The sequence below is a fragment of the Oncorhynchus mykiss genome, chromosome 16 (genome assembly GCF_013265735.2).
Source record: "Oncorhynchus mykiss isolate Arlee chromosome 16, USDA_OmykA_1.1, whole genome shotgun sequence".
In the NCBI taxonomy this organism is placed as follows: Eukaryota; Metazoa; Chordata; class Actinopteri; order Salmoniformes; family Salmonidae; genus Oncorhynchus; species Oncorhynchus mykiss.
In genome coordinates this window covers 37329546-37344966 of record NC_048580.1, presented here as the reverse complement: position 1 = coordinate 37344966, position 15421 = coordinate 37329546, and the positions used below count along the sequence as shown (strand labels likewise).

Sequence of the window (15421 nt, the reverse complement as noted above, 5' to 3'; positions counted from 1 at the left end):
TTTCAAATGACGGCCAGTGGGTTAACTGCCTGTTCAGGGGCAGAACGACAGAGTTATAGCAGAGTTATAGAATCTCAGTTATAGCAAAGCTGTTGATGAGTAAGGCAGCATTGATCTGTCCCAATCCAACAGATGTTCAGCTCAACACAGATAATATCCAATCCAGCTATCAAATAGCTTTGCCCCGCTTGAGACGGGCGTACCAGACCCAGGAGTCAGCACTGGAAGTATACTACTAGACAGTGCACGCCCAGTGGCACCTTCCCCCACAGTCACCACAGTTCAGCATGTGACTCAAGACAGAAGGGTCTCAGGCCATCTTCCACCTTCCTGGGGTTTCCGAAGCCATACGCTGTTGCAGGTGCAAAGAGTCAGGCTAGCCTGCCTCAAACCCACCATCCCCCCCTGCCTGAGGCAGTCCCATTCCACTCCCCCTCTTCCTCCCTCATCAGATTCCATCACGACCACCATCATTGTGGGTAGATCGATGGTGAGAGATTTTGGCCTGCCTATGGTCTGTGGAAAGAATTTCAGCACCCTTGTTTGCAGAGGGAAGAGAATAATTCTTGTTGGCCCCCTCGTGTTATTGAAAGGGTTCAGAACATTTTTCCAGCAACAAACTGTTTTAGAGACTGAAGGACAGGGTCTGGTAGTGCTCCAGTCCCAGCAACATCAAACTGTTTTAGAGACTGACAGACAGGGTCTGGTAGTGCTCCAGTCCCAGCAACATCAAACTGTTTTAGAGACTGAAGGACAGGGTCTGGTAGTGCTCCAGTTCTCCCTGTCAGAATAAGCAACAGAGGAAAGCATATCAACTCCTGTAGAAATGGAACTATGGTTATTGTAGGTAAACTAATTTACGTTCCTCTAACTCTGCCTTCTAGTGAGTTTATACAACATCCTACCATTCTGATAAATAAGAGTGTCAGAAAAAGTGGTTGTAACATTAATAACATCAATATATTGTTAAGGTTGTTAAGGTTGTTAAGAATGTGGCCCACACTCATTGAATACGGCACTTTTAAAGGTTGTTAGAGCAATCACTAATAAATCCATTCTTGTGAATGACCTCATTACTGAGTGCAAAGTCGATCGCATGTTTCTCACTGAAACATGGCTGTTAGACTGTAGTGCCGCTCTTATTGAAGCCTCCCCATGGGATAACTAGCTTTTCACTCTACTGTATCAGAAAAAAGGAAAAGCCTTTCTGTTTTACTAATCCACTCCGCTATAAGACCATCTCATTTGGCAACTGTGGGTCTTTTGACCATCATGCCATACTGTTTACATGTCAGCCACCAGTGCTGGCTCTATCCCTGTATAGGCCACCAAAGCAATGGTGGTTGCATATTGTTATATCAATGTTGTTTTATGAAATAGAGAAAGGTTCTTAGGACCCACTCTCTCCCTTTGAGTTAACTGAGAGGAGTCTTTTGAAGCGTGGGCTGGCATCTGTTAAAGAGGTGGTTTCCACTCCAGCTTCCTGCAGATAGTCTGGGCGTCAAGGGAAATGTTTTTTTCTACAGACAGCTTGAGCTGACAGTGGCTTGGTGATAAAAACCTAAAGTTGGCATTCCATAGACAAGATGTGGTTTGTGTGACCCGAGAGAGATAGCCTGGAAGAGTTTAGAACAATGCCTCATCTTCCTGGCATCTGGGAAACTAAGCCAGGTTGAGGGTAAAACACCATCCTTTGTAGATAACCAAGGTGGCTTAAGAGAGTTGGAACTAAGTCTGACTCAGCATTTTTAGGTCCTATACAACATCTGTTTTTTCCATTATCAGTTAGGCTCTAGGCCCAACGTCGACAGTTTCATTATTGCAATAATTAATCGATATTGAATAAAGATGATTGTTTGAAGAAATGACAGTCTCTCTCACTTGAATATAATATTCCACCACATTTCTCTGAACAATTGTCCTTGAGAACTAGGATAAAATTATTCTGTTGGGTGATTTTAATATTCATGTTGACAAAGAAACTGACTCCAAGGCCATTGATTTTATGAATCTTTTGAGCACTATGGACTTTATCCAACATGTTACTGGGCCCAACCCTAACTTCAGCCATACTCTGGACCTGGTTATTACCAAGGAGCTTTCTATTGACATATCCTCTACTGTTGATGTTAGTTTAGCTGATCACCACGCTTTATTTACTACATTGTTGTCCACAGCCCAAGGTAACACTGAACAAACTATTTAGAAATGCTATCTTACCTCTGAAGTTGTTAAAGAGCTTTTTGTGTGTGTATGAATAATACACCATCACCTGTTCTACCTTCCCCATGATGATTTAGTTGATAACTTCAATATCAAATTAAGGGCAACCATTGATGCCATAGCTCCAGTAAGGTTGAAAAGGACACATCCAAACAGAGAGCCCTGTATAGGACACCAAAGCACCGCCTTAACTGATTTCTCAGAACTATTGTACATTGTCCTTGAGAACTATGACAAAATCACAGATGAGTGAGTAAACAAACAAAATCAACTAAAAACACATTTCAGAAAGGCAGAACGTCAGTGTTGCAGGTCCATTATGATATTCTGAGCAAGGCAACTTGGCATATAAGGCAATTAGAAATGCCAGATGGGCACATTTTTCTAACTTGATCATTAATAAATCAGAATCATTTGAGAGTGCTATTCAACCATAGATGGCCTGATAAATCCTACCCCCACAAGCCTGAACTTTACTCCACATCCAAATGTGATGAGTTTGCTGCATATTTCAGAGATAAGATAAAACATTGGGCTGGGTGCCAGTGAAGCAAGACCTGATGAGAAGTTTGATGTTATGTGACCTAGCCTACCACACAAAGGCACTATGGAGTTACTTTCCCTGTTTGAAACATGCTCAGGAAAGTGATATCACAACTTAAACCTTCACGGAAATCAGAAAAGCAGAAAAGCAGAAATCAGAAAAGCAATCAAATTAAATTGTTTACCTTTGATGAGCTTCGGATGTTTTCACTCACGAGACTCCCAGTTAGATAGCAAATGTTCCTTTTTTCCAAAAATATTATTTTTGTAGGCGAAATAGCTCCGTTTGTTCTTCACGTTTGGCTGAGAAATCGCCCGGAAATTGCAGTCACGGAAACGGTGAAAAATATTCCAAATTAGCTCCATAATATCGACAGAAACATGGCAAACGTTGTTTATAATCAATCCTCAAGGTGTTTTTCAAATATCTATTCGATAATATATCCATCGGGACAATTAGTTTTTCAGTAGTACCGATTGGAGTAATGGCTACCTCTGTATTTTATGCGAGAGTCACCCTGGGAGCCATCAGGTGACCACTTGCGCAATGTAGCCGCTTACGGGTATTCTTCAACATAAATGCGTAAAACTACACCACAATTCTGTAGACACCTTGGGGAATACGGAGAAAGAGTAATCTGGTTGATTGAGACTATTAGTGATTTAAATACATGAATGGCTCACAACTTCCTCCAGCTAAATCAAGACAAGACCATGGTACTTATTATTGGATCCAAAGGACAGAGAAAGAATCTTCAAACAGGAATGTGAACAAAATAGCCTTTTAGCACCTGAGGAACATAGAAACGGCCGCACCGTGGCAATCTCAGGCTGAAAGACTCATCCATGCTTTTATTACAAGCAGGCTTGACTACTGTAATGCTCTTCTGTCTGGTCTACCGCAGAAAGCCATTGGTCAACTGCAAAACATACAGAATGCTGAAGCACGGATAATGACTTTGACCAGACCGCACACATTACACCGTTTTTAAAGTCTCTGCACTGGCTGCCTGTGAGTTTTAGAATTGATTTTAATATTTTGTTTTTAAAGCAATCCACGATTGTACAGATGTGTATTTATTAGGGATCGCCATTAGCAGCTAGTCTTCCTGGGGTGCAAACACATTAAGGCACTTACATTGCATATAAAACAAAGTCTAACAAAAGCCCCCCCAATGTTATCCATTTCGCAGAATGAATGTCCTCTACAAGCGTGCTGAAAGTCTTGTCAATTTGTTTACTCTTAAAATAGCATAGTATCTGGTCAAACTAAGGGTTGTAACAGGCTGTTGGGTCGGCTATTTAAGCCAGTAAAGGGGGCTTCACTATTCTTTGGTAGAGGAATGACTTTTGCTTCCCTCCAGGCCTGAGGGTGCACACTTTCTAGTAGGCTTAAACTGAAGAAATGGCAAATAGGAGGGGCAATATCGTTCACCATTATCCTCAGTAATTTTCCATCCAGATTGTCAGGCCCCAGTGGCTTGTCATTGTTGATAAACAATAATAGTTTAAACTCTTCCACACTCACTTTACAAAATTCAAAAGTACAATGCTTGTCTTTCATAATTTGGTCAGATTAACAGTACCAGTCAAATTGACACACCTACTCTTTATATCCTACATTGTAGAATAATAGTGAAGACGTCACAACTATGAAATAACACACAGGATCATGTAGTAGCCAAAAAAAAGTGTTACATCAAAATATATATTTTACAGCAGCCACCCTTCGCCTTGACAGCTTTCTCTCAAGCAACTTCACCTGGAATGCTTTTCCAAATGTCTTGAAGGAGTTCCCACATATGCTGAGCACTTGTTGCCTGCTTTTACTTCAATCTACGGTCCAACTCATCTCATACCATCTCAATTGGGTTGAGGTCGAGTGATTGTGTATGTCAGGTCATCTGATGCAGCACTCCATCACTCTCCTTCTTGGTCAAATAGACCTTACACAGGCTGGAGGTGTGTTGGGTCATTGTCCTGTTGAAAAACAAAACGATAGTGGGACTAAGTGCAAATCAGATGGGATGGCGTATCGCTGCGGAATGCTGTGGTAGCCATGCGGGTTAAGTGTGCCTTGAATTCTAAATAAATCAGAGACAGTGTCACCAGCAAAGCTCCCCCACACCCTCACACCTCCTCCCCCATGATGGGAACCACACATGCAGAGATCATCCATTCACCTACTCTGCGTCTCAAAGACATGGCGGTTAGAATAAAAAATCGTACATTTAGACTCAGACCAAATGACAGATTTCTATCGGTTTAATGTCCATTGCTCCTTAGCCCAAGCAAGTCTCTAATTATTGGTGTCCTTTAGCAGTGGTTTCTTTGCAGCAATTTGACCATGAAGGCCTGATTCACCAGCCTCCTCTGAACAGTTGATGTTGAGATGTGTGTTGCTGTGAAGCATTTATTTGGGCTGTGATTTCTGAGGCTGGTAACTCTAATGAACGTATCCTCTGCAGCAGTAACTCTGGGTCTTCCTTTCCCGTGGCAGTCCTCATGAGAGCCAGTTTCATCATAGCGCTTGATGGTTTTTGCGACTGCACTTGAAGAAACTTTCAAAGTTGTTGAAATGTTCCGTACTCACACTGACCTTCATGTCTTAAAGTAATGGACTGTCATTTCTCTTTGCTTATTTGAGCTGTTCTTGGTATTGAAAAAAAAAAAAAATAGGGCCATCTTCTGCATACAGCCGCTACCTTATCACAAAGTATTGGCTCAAATGCATTAAGGAAATAAATTGCACAAAATGTACTTTTAACAAGGCACACCTGTTAATTGAAATGCATTCCTCATGAAGCTGGTTGAAAGAATGCCAAGAGTGCGCAAAGCTGTTGAAGGCAAAGGGTGGCTACTTTAAAGAATCTCAAATATATATTGATTTGATTAACACTTTTTTGGTTATTAAATGATTCCAGGTGTGTTATTTCATTGTTGATGTCTTCACTATTATTCTACAAATGTAGAAAATAGTAAAAAATAAAGATATCTGTCCAAAGTTGTGACTGCTACTGTACAGTAGCAGTATGTGTAGTAGCAGTATGTGTAGTGTCAGCATGTATTCCTGGCATGTCATTCCTTAATATATAATTAAGGTAGTTGGCAATATCAGTGGATTGTGTGATGAATGAGCCATCTGATTCAATGAATGGAGCAAAGTTTGCGTTTTTCCCCAAAATGTCATTTAAAAAGGTGCTTTAAAGCTTGTTGCTATCATTCTTTTAAGGAATTATTTGTTTCATAGTATAGTCATTTTATTTATTTTAGACACATGATTTCTCAATTTGCAATACGTTTGCCAATGGGTTGTGCTGCAGGCTTTATTTGCCATATATTTTACTTAATTCCTCTCCACCATACAATTGTTATATTCCTCATCAATCCAAGGGGTTTTACCACAGTCATTTTCTTAATGGGTGCGTGGTTAGTCATTGGAATATACAATTTTAGAAATGTGTCAAGTGCAGCATCTGGTTGTTCCTCATTACACACCACAGACCAGTAAATATGTTTTACATGATCCACATAAGAATCACTACAAAACATGTCAGACATGCTTCTGAGTTATGTACCCAGTTTGTCCTGCAGATCCTCTGGCATTTTAACTATCCCAAAGCCTAGGACCAAGAAGCATGGAGAGGCAAGCCTTACTAAGCCCCCAGCCTCTGGAAAAGTCTGCCAGAGAACCTGAGGGGGGCAAACTGGACATATTTAAATGGAGATCTTAAAACACCTTTTTAGCTTTTGAAAAGCTTGTCTTTTCCCGAATGGCAGCCTTTATTCATTCAGTCATCCAGGGCTCGTCTAAGGTTGTTTGTTTGTTATTGGCATGCAAACGGCAAGTGCAGTCTGAATGCAGGAGTCGAACGTCTCCACCTTTGCGTCGATGCTCTCCACACCGCATATGGCAGACCAGTCAGTACTGAAACTACATCATGCAAAGGCCTCCTTTCTGTTCTGGGTTACCAGACGTCCTTTTTTTCCTCTGCACCTCGTTTCTCCCTCCTGATGTGGTGTTTGGGGAGAACAGCAGACACTAGTGATCACTGGTTCCAAGAGGAGCAAGTACAGTGAGGGTGTTGTAGAGATATTTGTAATGATCAGATCTAGGATGGAGTCCACTCTGGTCTCGTCTCGTCTGACCACTTGTTTCATGTCTGGCGGGGAGTTTGTCAGCATCTTGATGGGCAAATTAAAGTCTCCACACAGGATGAGACCCATTTGGGGATAGGACATCCTGATCACATCAAGTGTTGATGAGATAACAGTGTCCACAGTGTTCTGCTATAGTGTTTTCTTACTTGCCCCTGGTTGATTTCAGAGTACTCCCACTACCAGAGCTGAAACTGAGCTGGGGAGTCATTTAGGACAGAGCTGAAGCCACACACTCAAATTCCTCTTTCTCTATGTCAGTTCTTCTCTCTGCCTGCATACTGTGGTTCACACCTCTTTCTCTAGGTCAGTTCTTCTCTGCCTGCATACTGTGGTTCACACCTCTTTCTCTAGGTCAGTTCTTCTCTCTGCCTGCATACTGTGGTTCAAACTCTTTCTCTAGGTCAGTTCTTCTCTCTGCCTGCATACTGTGGTTCACTTTCTCTAGGTCAGTTCTTCTCTCTGCCTGCATACTGTGGTTCACTTTCTCTAGGTCAGTTCTTCTCTCTGCCTGCATACTGTGGTTCACTTTCTCTAGGTCAGTTCTTCTCTCTGCCTGCATACTGTGGTTCACACCTCTTTCTCTAGGTCAGTTCTTCTCTCTGCCTGCATACTGTGGTTCACACTCTTTCTCTAGGTCATTTCTTCTCTCTGCCTGCATACTGTGGTTCACACCTCTCTCTAGGTCAGTTCTTCTCTCTGCCTGCATACTGTGGTTCACACCTCTTTCTCTAGGTCAGTTCTTCTCTCTGCCTGCATACTGTGGTTCACTTTCTCTAGGTCAGTTCTTCTCTCTGCCTGCATACTGTGGTTCACTTTCTCTAGGTCAGTTCTTCTCTCTGCCTGCATACTGTGGTTCACTTTCTCTAGGTCAGTTCTTCTCTCTGCCTGCATACTGTGGTTCACACCTCTTTCTCTGGGTCAGTTCTTCTCTCTGCCTGCATACTGTGGTTCACACTCTTTCTCTAGGTCATTTCTTCTCTCTGCCTGCATTCTGTGGTTCACACCTCTTTCTCTAGGTCAGTTCTCTCTGCCTGCATACTGTGGTTCACTTTCTCTAGGTCAGTTCTTCTCTCTGCCTGCATACTGTGGTTCACACCTCTTTCTCTAGGTCAGTTCTCTCTGCCTGCATACTGTGGTTCACTTTCTCTAGGTCAGTTCTCTCTGCCTACATACTGTGGTTCAGACTCTTTCTCTCGGTCAGTTCTCTCTGCCTGCATACTGTGGTTCACTTTCTCTAGGTCAGTTCTTCTCTCTGCCTGCATACTGTGGTTCACTCTTTCTCTAGGTCAGTTCTTCTCTCTGCCTGCATACTGTGGTTCACACCTCTTTCTCTAGGTCAGTTCTTCTCTCTGCCTGCACACTGTGGTCCACACCTCTTTCTCTAGGTCAGTTCTCTCTGCCTGCATACTGTGGTTCACTTTCTCTAGGTCAGTTCTACTCTCTGCCTGCATACTGTGGTTCACACTCTTTCTCTAGGTCAGTTCTCTCTGCCTGCATACTGTGGTTCACTTTCTCTAGGTCAGTTCTTCTCTCTGCCTGCATACTGTGGATCACACCTCTTTCTCTAGGTCAGTTCTCTCTGCCGGCATACTGTGGTTCACACTCTTTCTCTAGGTCAGTTCTTCTCTCTGCCTGCATACTGTGGATCACACCTCTTTCTCTAGGTCAGTTCTCTCTGCCTGCATACTGTGGTTCACACCTCTTTCTCTAGGTCAGTTCTCTCTACCTGCACACTGTGGTTCACACCTCTTTCTCTAGGTCAGTTCTTCTCTCTGCCTGCATACTGTGGTTCACATACATAGTCACACGTGCTCCTCTCATCCCCTCTGGACCTGTCAATTCTGAACATCTGACTGTCTTGTATGAAAAGAGATTCATCTGGGATATTTTCGTGGGCCCAAGTTTCAGTGACACATCGAATATCTGCATTTTCTGATGGAAAAAGCAGTTCAAATTCATCCACTTTGTTTTCCAATGATCTTGAATAACAAACAAACACAGTCTCAGTCTCCGGGGCATTTCTGCACGTATTTGTGACATCACATTGCGAGTCTCTGGGGCATTTCTGGACGTATTTGTGACATCACATAATTCCGTTAGAGCTCTGTATTCACGTGAGAGATTGGGTTTTTATGTATTTTAGGTCTGTTACCTTCTATTGTCAGTATTTTCCTCTGTCTGCCCATACCAGCTGTAATCCCTCTCACCCGGCTTCTTGCGGCATTATCCCGAAGGTGCAGTGCCAGTGAAGGTGCATGTTGTTTGTATATCCATAGAAAATGTGAGTATTGAGTATTCCACAACATTTGTACAATTCTTTGGTATCAAAGCCATGAAGTACCGTAATTGCTGGACTATTAAGCGCACCTGAATATAAACCGCACCCACTGAATTATTAAAAAAATATGTATTTTGTACATAAATAAGCCGCACATGTCTATAAGCCGCAGGTGCCTACCGGTACATTGAAACAAATGAACTTTACACAGCCTTTAAACAAAACACGGCTTGTAACAAAAATAAATAGGCTTTAACGAAACACGGCTTGTAACAAAAATTAAAACAGTAGCCTACCAAGAAAGTCATTGGTCACTATTTTCCTCCTCCTGTGCACTGAAACCACTGAAGTCATCTCCTTCGGTGTCGGAGTTGAATAGCCTCAGAATTGCTTCATCCGATGTTGGATCGTTTTCATTGTCGCTCTCGTCACTTTCATCCGGAGGCAAATACCCTGCTGAGCTCATGCTGCCCCTTCAACACGCAGCAGTCCAGCCTTTCGAAAACCGTTGATGATAGTGGATTTTTTGACAATGCTCCACGCTGTCAGGACCCACTGGCAGACTTGACCATAAGATGCTCTTCGCCTGCGACCCGTTTTAGTGAAGGATTTCTCCCCACTTGTCATCCAAGCTCCCATGCAGCAGCTCTATTTCCTTTTCCAACAGCCAGATTTATCGCCTTCAACTTGAAAGCTGCATCATATGCATTTCTCCGTGTCTTTGCCATGATGAGGGTGACAAAATTACTACCGTAATCAGAATGATGGGGAGTTTGAGCGCGCTCGATTTACGTCACATTATGTGACGGTGCTCAGTTTTTTGGCGGCATGAATCTTGTGAAAGCGGGAAAAATCCATAAATTAGCCGCGTCATTGTATAAACCGCGAGGTCCAAAGTGTGGGAATAAAGTAGCGGCTTATAGTCCGGAAATTACGGTATGCAGTGTGACTAAAAAAACATTTCAAACATGAGGTGGACATCGATCCCTCACACGCCAGCAGCATACCACCCTGCATACCACTGCTGGTTTGCTTCTGAAGCTAAGCAGGGTTGGTCCTGGTCAGTCCCTGGATGGGAGACAAGATGCTGCTGGAAGTGGTGTTGGAGGGCCAGTAGGAGGCACTCTTTCCTCTGGTCTAAAAAAATATCCCAATGCCCCTACACTGCCTTGTGTAGGGTGCCGTCTTTCGGAAGGGACGTTAAACGGGTGTCCTGACTCTCTGAGGTCATTAAAGACCCATGGCACTTATCGTAAGAATAGGGGTGTTAACCCCGGTGTCCTGGCTAAATTCCCAATCTGGACCTCAAACCGTCACTGTCACCTAATAATCCCCAGTTTACAATTGGCTCATTCCTCCCCCTCTCCCCTGTAACTATTCCCCAGGTCGTTGCTGCAAATGAGAATGTGTTCTCAGTCAACTTACCTGATAAATAAAATAAACTTTCTGTATGATTGGCAATAGCATGATATATTTTTGAGTCTACATTTCTTCCACATCCTACCTGATCCACTCAGAACTGAACGGCTTGGCAGTATAGGGGCTAAGGGTCGGTTTTGAAAAGATCGAACCGAGTTGCTCACCTCTTTTCACAGGAGGCAGTGTCGATGTCCATGCTCTGAGATCTGGACAGCCACTGGGTCTCCAGGCTGTTGGAGGGAGAGCTGGAGAGGGAGCTCACACCCTCGCTGCTCTGACTGCGGTACGCCACACCTGAGACAGGAACGACAAGGGGAAAAAAACAAATAAGCAAGGGATGAGATTATTTTTTTCAAATGGCACCCAATTCCCTGTATAATATAGGCCGTGGTCAAAAGTGGCACACTACAGTGCATTCAAAGCTCTTCACTTTTTCCAATTTGTTACAGTACAACCATGTTATAAATTTTACAAAATAAAATGTATATATATATATATATATATCATTGTGTGTTTATATATATATATATTAACACACAATGACAAAGCAAAAACAGGTTTAGAAATGTCAGCAAATGTATTAAATAAAAAAAACGGACTTATTACATTTAGATAAGGATTCAGACCCTTCAGTCAGTCCTTTGTTGAAGCACCTTTGGCAGCGATTACAGCCTCGACTCTTCTTGGGTGTGACCCTACAACCTTGGCACACCTGTATTTGGGGAGTTTCTCCCATTATTCTCTGCAGATCTCTCTCAAGCTCGGTCAGGTTAGATGGGGAGTGTCGCTTCACGGCTATATTCAGGTCTCTCCAGAGATGTTAGATCGGGTTCAAGTCTGGGGCCTGGCTGGGCGACTCAAGGACATTCAGAGACATGTCCTTAAGCCACTCCAGCATTGTCTTGGCAGTGTGCTTAAGGTCGTTGTCCTGTTGAAAGGTGAACTTTTGCCCCAGTCGGAGGTCCTGAGCGTAGTGGAGCAGGTCTTCATCAAGGATATCGCTGTATTTTCTGCTGTTCACCTTTCCCTCGATCATGACTAGTCTTCCAGTTGCTGCCGCTGAAAAAAATCTCCACAGCAAAATGCTGCCACCACCATGCTTCACCGTAGGGATGGAGCCAGGTTTCTTCCAGATGTGATGTTTGCATTCAGGCCAAAGAGTTCTTGAGAGTCTTGTCATGGTCTGAGAATCATTTAGGTGCCTTTTGTCAAACTCCAAGCTGGCTGTAATGTGCCTTTTACTGGGGAGTGGCTTCTGTCTGGCTACTCTACCATTAAGGCCTGATTGGTGGAGTGCTGCAGAGAGGGTTGTCCTTCTGGAAGGTTCTCCCATCTCCACAGACGAATTCTGGAGCTCAGTCAGAGTGGCCATCGGGTTCTTGGTCACCTCCCTGATCAAAGACAGCTATTAGGAAGAGTCTTCTTGGTGGTTCTAAACTTCTTCCATTTAAGAATGGAGGCCACGGTGTCTCGGAGCTCTACGGACAAGTCCTTCGACCTCATGGCTTGGTTTTTGCTCTAAAAGCACTGTCAAGTGTGGGATCTTATATAAACAGGTGTGTGCCTTTCCAAATCATGTCCAATCAATTGAATTTACCACAGGTAAATTACGGTATTACTGAATATCCCAGCATGGCACGAGGTCGGTATGAAGGTATGACAATCTGGATACCGCCCAAGCCTAGCCTACGGTCAAGTTAACAGGTTGTTAGCTAGCTAGGTAACATGACTGAACAACGTTTGTTATCAAACCAATAATTAGCAAACCGGGATTATTATTATTTATTTTATTTTTTAAGTAATGAGTAATGTTTATGTTTAAGCTGTTTTTGCTGTAAAGCTGCAAGCCTATGCTCCATCCCCCCCCACCCCCCCTTGTCTACTCAGACTGGTTATAACAGGCGATGGATACAATGTATCAACTTTACTCGCTCTGCTCCAATGTAACAATAGAAGGCTCATCAGGGTCTGCATACCTGCCGCCAGTATGCCGCCAGCATGCCGCCAGCTGGTTGATTACAGCTGCCACGTGATATGCGCATGAAATTGAAGTGGATATTATTGGACTGGCACATTCAAGAGACTCGTGGCTGTTGCTTCAATTCAACTGAATTTATAAACAAAACTGACTAGGGCAGTTTAGGGCAGAAAACAAAAACAAAATGGATAGTATCATAAGAAACAGTACAACGGTGTTCTAAAATGTTGGTATTAAAAGTATCATAATGTTTTGGTACCGTGATATTACTGTGGTGCCGGTATAACGTGCAACACTAGTGGAATGTACACATTTGTAAATAAGCATGTTCACTCAATACAACAAGGCTAAGAAGTGAAGTATTTTGTCCTAAGTGGTGCTTTTTACTAGCCAGTGACGTCTGTGAACTTGACCTATTCTCCTAATTATGGCTGACAACAAAAACACAGGCATTCTCTGCATGTAGAAGGCTGAGGCTGAAACATCCATACAGGGCAAATAAAGGGATTTTATTGAAGTTTAGCCTCATGTGTGCTGTCCATTTAATTCACTATTTAGCATACACCAATGCCTTTATACCAAGAAATAGCAGTCTGACAAAACTTGCTTGGCTTCCAACGTAGGAGACTGTGTGAAAGCTAGCTAAATAACGCACTATAAAAATTCAGCCAAAAGTGTAGTCGTCTTTAAAAGGGATAGCGCTGTCCTGGCAATTAAGCCCTTTTTTCTACTTCCCCAGAGTCAGATGAACTCATGGATAACATCTTCATGTCTCTGTGTGCAGTTTGAAGCAACTTGTGTGCAATGACTTAGTCCATGGGAACAGCTAGATAGTTAGACAGTTAGACAGCTAGATAGTTAGCAATAGCTCATGAAACGACCTTCAACTTCCTTCAAGCTACACGCAGAGACAAACAAATGGTATCCATGGGTGCATGACAAGTGTTTCTGGGGTTATCCCTAAGATCTGGTAAACGGCACAAGTCCTCCCTCTACACAAAGGTGGCGATCCTTCTGGCTTGAATAACTACTGTCCAATTTACAAGCAATCTTGCCTTGCCAAAATGTTTTGAAATGTAGAAATTTAACTCATACAATTCTAACCGCTTCAGCAGCTACACTTGTCTTGGATGTGCTACATTGTTTAGACCATAAAGAACATTGTGCTGCCTTATTTATTGACCTGTTGAAGGAGTTTGATACAGTTGGTATTGTCTGAAATGGGCCTAGATCAGGCATCTTGCAATTGGTTCAAGAACTAACGGACAGCTTCCTCAATATTATGAAAGGTATGCCGCTGGGGTCGATTTTAGCCCGAGGACATACACATTTGCACATTAAAAGGTGACCAAATTGAGCAATATCCCCATTATTAATACTTGGGTATTCTGATTTACGATAAGCTCTTTTAAAGCACACTGAAAAACAGGGGGGGGGGGGGCAGAATTAAGATAAATCCTATTTCATAAAATGAAACCAGCCTCACTTTGAAAAGTAGAAGGAAGATTGTTCAAGCAACACTTCTCCCAGCACTTCATTATGGTGATATAATCTACATACATGCGGCAGCCTCCGTTTTAAAACCTTCGGACTCAATCTATTACTCAGCATTGCGTTTTATCACTGGGGGCAATTTTCATACACATCACTGCATTTTATCTAGTTATATTGGCTTGGAGTCTCTGACTAACAGAAGGGCCCAGCATTGATACTTTTTGGCATATAAAGCAGTTCTTTTCAGACCCGCTCTCTGGACTGGCTGGTTCTGGCGGTCCCACGGGTCTCCACTGAGCTGGGGGAAAATGCTTTTAGTTTTCATGCCTCCAGCTCGTGGAATAGCCTTCAGGCCACCTTGAAGCTGAACTTGCTGGTCACAATTGGACAGTTTAGATCAATTTTGAGGGATGTAATAGTCTGTTTTGAGTAATCTTTTGTATTTATTGTATTGATGTTGAATTGTGTGTTCCTGTTCACTTCTAAATAAAAGTTAAATAATATAAAAAAATATTGGACTTTGGGTAAGTAGAAAAAGGGAATAATTGCCAAAATCTCACACTATAATTTAAACATTATCTGCTCATACCTGAGGCGCCCATAGGATGGATGACACCCTGGACATTGAGTCCCAGTGCGTGTGAGGCAGCTGGTGGAAAGGGCTGGGGTGTGGCCCCTGAGGTCCCAGGAAGGGGCCCAGGAGGGGTCTCTCTCTGTGGGGACGTCAGGGGAGTGCTGGGCTGGGATGTTTGTCCTCCTGCCAGTCTTGCCAGTCTCCTCCTGCGGATCTGCAATGAACAGAAGAAAGTTAGACTGAATCATCATTAACTATCTACCGGTATAACAGACCAAATACGAGACACGCAGGGCTTTTTTTAGAAACCATAATGATTAAATCAGTGTGATACATATTTAGTATACATAAAACATGTTGACTAAATCATGGTTAACGTTACAGTATTAATACTAACGAATAGCTAGCTGGTTAGGCAATTGTAATATTGACGTTTTTAGATCGTACATAACTATCTAGCCAGCTAGATTGAATTGAATACGGTTTATGCTAACTTATCTTCACTAACGTTACCATTACAGCAAACAAGAACGTATAGCTAACTGGCTATAACACCGGCAAGCAGGTGAAACGGTCATATAAATCTAGCCACCACTGATATTGACGATAACATTTATTTTGGTATTGTTGGTCTACAATATCTGTTGGAAGAATAAAATGGCATCTAGCTAGTTACAGAACTAGTTAGATACTTAATCGGCACGCAGCTAAACTGGCTTGCACATGGTGGCCTTCTGTGTTAGTTAATATG

General features: G+C 42.8%; 1 protein-coding gene across 5 annotated transcripts in view; it reads right to left on the bottom strand.

The window, feature by feature from the left end:
- Positions 1-15421, bottom strand: part of LOC110491883 (ubiquitin conjugation factor E4 B) — a 99200-nt gene that overhangs the window by 83211 nt on the left and 568 nt on the right. For 4 of the 5 annotated variants that reach the window (XM_036946777.1, XM_036946774.1, XM_036946776.1 and 1 more), the window contains exons 2-3: positions 14686-14884; positions 10789-10918 (exon numbers count right to left, since the gene is read on the bottom strand). In XM_036946777.1, coding sequence (XP_036802672.1) covers positions 10789-10918; positions 14686-14698 — 143 coding nt within the window. In that variant the 5' untranslated portion in view covers positions 14699-14884. Of the gene's footprint in view, positions 1-4528; positions 4577-10788; positions 10919-14685; positions 14885-15421 lie in introns of those variants that run through there. The other variant, XM_036946778.1, reaches the window with a different exon arrangement.